This window comes from Lytechinus pictus, unplaced genomic scaffold (assembly GCF_037042905.1).
Source record: "Lytechinus pictus isolate F3 Inbred unplaced genomic scaffold, Lp3.0 scaffold_20, whole genome shotgun sequence".
NCBI lineage: Eukaryota > Metazoa > Echinodermata > Echinoidea > Temnopleuroida > Toxopneustidae > Lytechinus > Lytechinus pictus.
In genome coordinates, this window is record NW_026974141.1 from 14766161 (window position 1) to 14775498 (window position 9338).

General features: G+C 33.6%; 1 protein-coding gene across 1 annotated transcript in view; it reads right to left on the bottom strand.

Annotated features, from left to right (window-relative positions):
* Positions 1-4345: 4345 nt before the first annotated feature.
* Positions 4346-9338, bottom strand: part of LOC135157883 (retinol dehydrogenase 8-like) — an 8768-nt gene continuing 3775 nt past the window's right edge. The window contains exons 3-6 of the mRNA XM_064115001.1: positions 8869-9048; positions 8078-8171; positions 6170-6272; positions 4346-5129 (exon numbers count right to left, since the gene is read on the bottom strand). Coding sequence (XP_063971071.1) covers positions 4929-5129; positions 6170-6272; positions 8078-8171; positions 8869-9048 — 578 coding nt within the window. The 3' untranslated portion in view covers positions 4346-4928. The remainder of the gene's footprint in view (positions 5130-6169; positions 6273-8077; positions 8172-8868; positions 9049-9338) is intronic.

Consider the following 9338-nt stretch of genomic DNA (forward strand, 5'->3'; position numbering starts at 1 on the left):
CAGAGAAACTATTTTGAAATTGTAGAGGAATTTAAAAAAAATGGTCCATGGAATAATTCCAGTTTATTAGCTTCATAAAATAACACATCAGGAGGGCGTTTCATGAAAGGACTTGTCGGACGTTTTATCAGACAAGTCCCATTTTATCCGACAGTTACCATAGTAACAGTACCTCTCAGCCAATCAACATCAGAGAAAGATGTCAGATCTGTCAACTTGTCGGATGAAAATGTTGATGAAACACTCCCCAGATCTGCAGTTAATGTAGATAAGGATAAAAATCAGCTCACATTACCTACAGCTGATTAAATCACAAGTTCATACATTGTGACGTCAGCGCGCAGAGTGAAGAGTATGCGCAGATCATGATGCGCACAAACATAACTGTGGAAGTTGCGATCGAGCGAGCGAGGAATTTTTTTTTTTTTTTTTTTTTTTTTGGGGGGGGGGAATCGCCCCAAGCCCCCTCCCGATCTGTACGCAACTGTGCTATAGACCCCTGATGCCGCTAACGGCTTTTTAAGGGGGGTCTTGTCATGTAAATATGCCTATTTTAATTTATAAAATGAATATTTTCCTAAATCTTTTAGACCAACATTTCAAACTATTAAAAAAAACACAATGTGATTTCTTAAATTACTCTCAAAGTTAGCACAAGTCTTTAAACTAAAACCAAACGATTTATGTAGGCCTCAGTACGAAAAATAGTCCGGGTTATAATTGAGCAAGGTGCCACTCGGAGAAGGAGAAATTTTCATATAGTGCCTCTAGACCAGTTTTTGACGCTAAATATGAATATATGAGGTAAACAGGCTGTATCATGAAAATTAACATGTGAGGGCGCTTTTTTAAAAATGTCCGCCATATTTTCAGAAAATTTGAATTTTCCTACATAGATTTTGACGTAAGCATTCAATTGCCATAAAATTAATGTCATATGAAATCCAAATAAATTTCCTACAATAGTGTTCGATGTGCTTGCGCTTATTTATGTAGCTGGTAGAACGAACTCTACTCTTTCAAATCAATAAAATCGGGTGTACTATAAAGCACACTAAACGCTTTTTTGCCTCAATGCTGGGTCCAAAATGGTGAATTTACAAATAAATTAGCAATATGCAAAAGGGGGAGGGGTGACTTCCACAGCCCCCCCCCCCCCCCCCCCGAGAGGGGTAGGCTTCGATGTGCCACTTCTTTTGATGTAGCTGGTAGAACAAAGCCTACTCTTTTCCTCTCCAAGTGGTTTTAAAGTAATTGCCTTTTGCCTCCGAGTCAATGGGTGCTTAAAAAAATAGTGATTTTCCATTAAATAGGCAATACACATCAACATGATATAGCCACCCCCTGAGAATGTTAGGCTTTGATGTACCAACATTTTGTTTTATGTAGCTGATAGAGAAAAGCCTACTCTTAACTCTGCAAGTGATTATTAAACTAGCGGAGATAATTGAATTTAATTTTTTACTATACATTATACATAATCATGTATTATACATGTTATACGTATTAATCTATGGAAATGCATACAAAAAGCGACATTTCTGATATTGAAGAAATCAAGTTTGATACCTTATAAATTTGCTAAAAAGAATGATACAGAGTTGGAATTTCATCCACATGATAATAGTATATTGATAAAGTTTTCTAGGATCGAAAGCTTAGGCCCCTTTTTGACTTTCTGATAAAGTTTTCTGAAACATTTCAAGGTAATTTATTCATTTTTCTTAGAATTATGTAAAATCATGTATTTGCAAAATTCCAAATTTTTGGGGAAAAATTACAAAAAATGCAGTTTTCTACTTATAAACTCAGCAAAATGACCTACTTATCCCCTTTAAATAGTACCAAATTGTAGGAAATTTATTTGGCTTTCATATGACACTAATTTTATGGAAATTGAATGCTTATGTCAAAATCTATGTACGAATATTCAAATTTTATGAAAATTCGGCGGCCATTTTGAAAAAAAGCGCCAGGTTAATTTTCAGGATACAGCCTGTTTACCTCATATATTCATATTCAGCGTCAAAAACTGGTCTAGATGCACTATATGAAAATTTCTCCTTCTCCAATCGGCACCTTGCTCAATTATAACCCGGACTAAAAGGGAGGTAAGTAAAGATTGAAGAATACACACAAAATGGTCGGGAGGTGGGGGCATAAGAGAAGGATAATAAAAAACTATTCCTATTTCTTCAATTTCTCTTATCAAATCACAAGGAAGATGGAGGTTAGGGGGACAGTTAAGGGGCTATGATCGTTATATAGTAGTTACAAAGGTTTGGGTTTGGGGCTGCAAACACGGAATGACACACATGTACGTCACAGATTCATAAGTAAATTCAAAATCGTTTATTTATTTCGGTCCAAACAATAACGAAATATTCTCAGTTTGACGATGAAACAGAACAAACACAACAAAATAAGGGCATTTTTTTATGTTTATTCACTTATTTATTATTATCAATATAATTATTTTATTTATTAATAATGTTATTATCATCACTATTCATTCCCCAGGACCAAAATCCAGTTGAAACCAATTAGAGCAAAACCAATTGAAACCAGTTGGCCAACTGGTTTCAATAGGGAAATTGGAACAACTGGAACCAATTGAAACCAGTTGCCAACTGGTTCCAGTTAAAACCAATTGGTTCCAGTTGAAAACAATTAAGCAACCAGTTGGCAACTGGTTTCAATTGGTTCCAGTTGTTCCAATTTCCCTATTAAAACCAGTTGAATCCAATTGGAGGTAACTGGTTTCAATTGGTTCCAGTTGAAACCAATTGGATGCAACTGGTTTCAACTGGAACCAGTTGAAACTAATTGGTTTCCAACTGGATCCAAATGGAACTTGATCCAGTTGGAATGACTTAATTAGTTACAAATTAATTAGATTTTGCACTAACTATTGCTCATGCCAACACAGAGGCAGTGCTATATGTCTATAATACCAATGTAAAGGGCATTGATAAATAGACTTTCATAATATTCATATATTACATGAAAGATCTTCAAATATATGTATTTGTATTTGATGTAATTTGGTAACAGTTAGTGGTGTACTAATTATCTTATAATCTGTTTTAATTATAATCTATGACATTTATGAACATGGTTTTCACTGCTAAGCATTCTAAACACTTATCTGAAACAAGTATGGTACTTGAAATAGAAAATAATTAAATAGATACATTTTAAATGATGATAAATCACATAAAACATTAATCTGTGCACACTGGCAGATAATATGCAAATTAACTGGTTTCAATTGGAACCAGTTGGGTAACTGGAAAATTTCCAATTGGAAACCAATTGGAAGTCATTTCCAGTTACCCAACTGGATCCAGTTAGGATTTCCAGTTACCCAACTGGTTCCAGTTAGGATTTCCAGTTACCCAACTGGTTCCAGTTAGGATTTCCAGTTACCCAACTGGTTCCAGTTAGAAATCATTTCCAGTTGGAAGTAATTTCCAGTTACCCAACTGGTTCCAGTGAGGATTTCCAGTTACCCAACTGGTTCCAGTTAGAAATCATTTCCAGTTGGAAGCCATTTCCAGTTACCCAACTGGTTCCAGTTAGGATTTCCAGTTACCCAACTGGTTCCAGTTAGAAATCATTTCCAGTTGGAAGTCATTTCCAGTTACCCAACTGGTTCCAGTTAGGATTTCCAGTTACCCAACTGGTTCCAGTTAGAAATCATTTCCAGTTGGAAGTCATTTCCAGTTACCCAACTGGTTCCAGTTAGGATTTCCAGTTTCCCAACGGGAAATTGTTATATTCCAGTTAAAACCAATTGAAACCAGTTGAAACCAATTGAAACCAGTTAAAACCAATTGAAACCAGTTGGAAATCCAACTGGTTTCAATTGGATTTTGGTCCTGGGTCATTCATTTATATATTTATTTATTCATTTAATATTATTATAATTATCATTATCAATGTTATTGTTACTATTAATTCATTTTTATTTATCATTATACTTTATTAATTAATCTATTTACTAATTTATTCATTTATTTACTTTATGTATTATTATCATTATTATTATCTTCTTCTTTTTTGGGGGGGGGGGATTTGGGTTGTGATTGTTTTCTACTTTTTTTTTTTTTTTTTGGGGGGGGGCGTATATAAAGTTGCTCGTGTAGGTTACCCGTGGCTTGAAAGACTTTCTTGTGTTAAACTTTGCACCTAATAAGATGCTAAAGTTGTGCGTGACTTTACCAAAAGCTTTATGAAACACATTACTTGAAACATAATATACATATTATTTGGCATAAAAAGTATTACGAATATGGTTACTTTGTAATCATGACCAATACAATGGTCGCAGGTCTCAGCAGCCTATCACAATTAAGGTTACCATGACAGGTATAATAATGACAAAGTTACATAGTTGTAAATATTTGTGAAAAGGAAACCGCGAAGGAGAACGTTTCACCATCACCTTTTTTGTCCGAAAAGTTGTCAGATTTGACAACTTTCATTGATTATGATTGGCTGAGAAACACTGCTATTATATATGGTAACTGACAGATGAAACGGGACTTGTAGGAAAAACGTCCTTTTGCCCTGGACGCGATTATTTTTTCCTACGAACATTTTCTTCCCGACATCACCGGAAAGATTTAAATTAATTGGCAATGATTCGAGTAGAACCGGTCAGCGTAGCGCGATGGGATAATCCTTGCACAATGGCTTTGTGCAGGTTCGAATCCCAATGTAAAGGCAAGTACTTAAAATTAACAATTTCTCCGTTTTTTGCTTGAAAAAAAAAGATAAGGGGAGGCTTTGGACTAAACAGAAGTCAATGCCATGTAGCCTAATTCAAAGACTCCGAAACGGCTTATCTGTGGTATACAGAAAGATAAAAGTCCGAAATTTCCGTAAGAATAAAAAAATCGCCCCGGACGGGACACGTGCCGATCTTAGAACCAACTCTCCGTGCCTGTTACATCTTCTGTGACGTATCTCTTGGCTAACCAATCACCTACATTCGGACTGGTTGGGTAGCGTAGTCGTGGTTTCTCGGCCTCAATGGCTTTAACGATGACATCAATGACCGGCTCGGCTGTCTGAGGACTGAGGATGTCGGGATTGCTAATAATCTTCCGAAACTCCATAAATTGCTGCAGGAGAACAATAATTATAATGATGATAAGACTGGTAAACGTAGTTTTGATTTAAAACAAGCTAATTCAATTTAATTTATTAAATATAAATTATTATGTATAAATAATTATATATATATATATATATATATATATATATATATATATATATATATATATATATATATTGCAATATTTGTCTGGTATTCTTTCCCCTTTCCTTTTGAGGCCTTTATCAAATTCAAACTCTAAGCTTAAGATGAAGGTCTCCCACTTTTCAAAATGTATTATGTCGATAGACATGATATATGTATATATTTATTTTTTTTTCTGCTATTTGTTTTAATAATTATTTAAAAAAAAATTATCAGGTTGAAATATATTTCAATTAGATTGTTAGAATGTGTATATGCATATGTTATTCATTATGTAATTTGTTTACTGTTATGTTATGTTAAGAAAAAATGATTACACTTGCACCCACTTGTTCAGTAATTACCAATCTTAGTCACAAACCCTTTTTTATGAGGCCGCCATCAATTACAAGCTTAACCGCTCACGATGGTGGCGGTCTCCTGCGTTCATTTGTTAGTGTTCCTTTTTTATCATTAAAATGTGAAGTATAAGCCCACACCATTTTTTTCTAATTATGTATTATGTTTACATCATTTTTTTCTAATTATGTATTATGTTTATATTTTATACATTATGGATTATTTTGTATATTACAAACAATGTAAATATTTTTGATATTGTATTGTGAACGCAGAAATAAAAATAAAACAAACAAACAAGCAAATATACTCTTGTTATTGGAATGTCGAAATATATAAATCAAATCAAATCAAATCATGTAAATATATATAAACATATATGTAATTTCAATATCTGCTATGCAGGCGAGACAAACGTAATTAGCAATGTGTGTTCATTTGTGGTAATCTTAATTATTATCATTAGAATATAGGAAAACGGATGAGCAACGTAGAGGGCGTTAACACTACTGTGGCTGAAGGGCGTTGACACCCTCCCTCTGCGTTCGTTAGATGGAAATTTACCTTCTTTGTATCTTCGGATACACTGTTCTCATCGAAATCAGAGATCGCCATCATATTTTCTCCAAATTTAGTCAATACGGGCCCAGGCTGCACGGTGCTAATACTGCGAAATAAATTAATCGAAATGGAGGAGTTGGGAAACTAAAATATTTGTTTTAAATTAATTGATGAATCTACGGTATGTATTATACATCAATCATAAATTCATGTATGATTGAAAATAAACATCGAGTATTAAACATTGAAGGTCAAGTCCCCCCAGAAAATTGTTGAATTGAATGGATAGAGAAAAATCAAACGAACATAACACTGAAAATTTCATCAAAATCGGATGTAAAATAAGGCAGTTATGACATTTTTAAATTTTGCTTATTTTTCACAAAACAGTTATATGCACAACTCATTGATGCGCAAATGAGAAAGTCGATGATGTCACTCACTCACTATTTCTTTTGTTTTTTATTGTTTGAATTATACAATATTTCAATTCTTACAGAATTGGCAATTGCGACCAACTTGATATAATCACAAACTGTTAAAGTCATGGTAATTGCACATGTTCGGGGAGGAATAAAATTTTGTTCCACACGATGACGAGGAGAAAATTAGAATTTTTCATATTTCATATAATGAAATACAAGAGAAATAGTGAGTGGGTGACGTCATCTGTCTGCTCATTTGCATACCGACCAGGATGTGCATATAACTGTTTTGTGAAAGTAAGCAAGACTTTAAAATGTCATAACTTTCTTATTTTACAACCGATTTTGATGAAATTTTCAGTGTTGTGTTTGTTGGAATTTTCTCCTTTTATTCAAACCAAGTTTTTATATGGGTGGACTTGTCCTTTAACGAGAAATGCCAGGGGTGCGTTTCATAGTGCTGTTCGCAAGTTAAGAGCGATTTTTAAGAACGACTGGTGAACCTTTCTTAGGCGCTTAACCATCGCCAATTAACATTTTGGTGTATACCATCTAGACAGAATCACCAGTCGTTCATAAACTCGCGCTTGACTTATGAACAGCTTTATGAAACACCCACCAAATGTGGTACTTAAAAAATACATCAACCACTCAAGTGTCTTTTCTTATGAATAAATGAGTTTGCCAAAATTACTTACTCTGCATGGGAGAAATTGTGTTATTGCTGAGGAATTCTCAAAATTGGCATCGTAATCCTGCCAGATGTTATATTTTTCCAAGCAATAAGATATTATTCCACATGTGCTTAGAATTCTTTGTTGGTGATCTTCAGCATTTCAGTGTGATCTTCTTTCTGCTTAGATTTCATGACATCGAAAGCTCAGTTTACATGTATGTAACTATTCCAGATCTATATTGATCTACATAGTGAGATCGTGAGAATTATAACATTGGATTCAGAAACTTTCTCATGAAATCATTGTCTGCATTTCTATTCATTTATCTTTAACAACGATGTAAAAATATCAGACAAAATAAAATTAATGATTCTACTTTAACTACCGATGAAAAATAAAAAAGACAATACCACAAACTAATTAGGCCTAATTTTTTTTTCAAAATTAAAGATGTTCAACCCCGCTTGTTTGATTCTGTACTGCTGCTATATAACCCTAAAACATTCAATTACATATTAAATATATATATATATATATATATATATATATATATATATATTGGCGAAGAAGCTCAAAAAGCATTGAAGCTAGAGACGTAGCCTGGATATATATATATATATATATAACATATATATATATATATGTACAATATCAGAGGGGTAGTTAATATATATATAAATTGTAATTCATATTTCATACATTTAAACCAACGAATGCAGAGGGCGTTTTGTTTGCAACCAACCGGCAGCGCGCCAACCGGCATTGCACAGTTTTGACACCCTCTACGTTCGTTGGTTTATACTACTTACCCTATTCCAAATTCTTTGAGTTGTGGCCGTAATGATTCGGTTAGTCCTTCCATTGCAAACTTACTAGCGTTGTACATGTCCATAAACGGAATACCTTAAGATGTAGAGAGGTATCCGGAAGAGGGGGGGGGGGGTGAGAGAAATAGTGAAAAAAAATATATTTATAATATACATGACAAAGAATTTGATTTCGTGATTTGTGCCTTTAACTAGATGCAATATTTTATATCGAGAATAGAATGATGAAAAATGGATCAATTGCCACAACGACTTGGTGCGATAACCCCTTTACTCATATAACGTCCAAATTACGTAATATCACCATGTCGTACCCTATGTTATTTGTCCATATGCTTATTTGACAGTTTGACGGAATTTGATGTAGACTGATTGGCGATTGCTTTCAATTCGGTATGTTTTTTTTTTTAAACGACAAAAAAATAAAGTTTTTGTCAGGTGACTATATAGTTCCTATACTCTTCAGCGAAGAATATTGTCGTTAAAGTGGTAGAGTTAAAAAGTTCTTGAAATTCTAAGCAACCTTACAAACTTTGTTGTTTTCAATTTAAAACGTTTGTTGTAACTGCTAAACAACTGCTACAAAGTTTATATAGTAAACAGCGTTATTATTGTATCATTTGTTTCGCATTTCTGATGTCTTATTATTGCCAATACGTGGAAAACCAAGGTGCTTATATATAAATATATATATATATATATATATATATATATAATAACATAGCATCCTTACTGTCTAAATGAAGCAAAAATAATTGTAATTTATGACCTACCAAGATGTCCGACAATGCTGCTGATATTGACGATACTACCAGATTTCTGTTTCTTCATGACTGGTAGAGCTCCTTTAATCAATCTAACTGTACCAAAATAGTTGGTTTCAAACATGATCTTAGCTTTATCCATACCCATCGTCTCCAGAGGTCCGAAGAAACCATAACCAGCATTGTTAACTGAGACAAAGAAATAAGAAGAAAAATGTTTTTTTTTTAATCGGAAACCTGGTTTCTTTAATATGTGTTGTAAATTAAGAGAACATTTCTTTGATAAAAAGTAAGAACGGTATTAAAGTTCAGGGGAAATTATCATTTTAGGATTGGCGGAGCAAACCTTTGTAGTAAAAAAAGTTAGAAGATGAACATATTTAGGTTGTAGCAATAATCAAAATAATCGGATAAGGGAACTTTGGCAACCGTGACGTAAAAAAAATCAAGGACACAGTAAATGTATTGAAAATGTGATT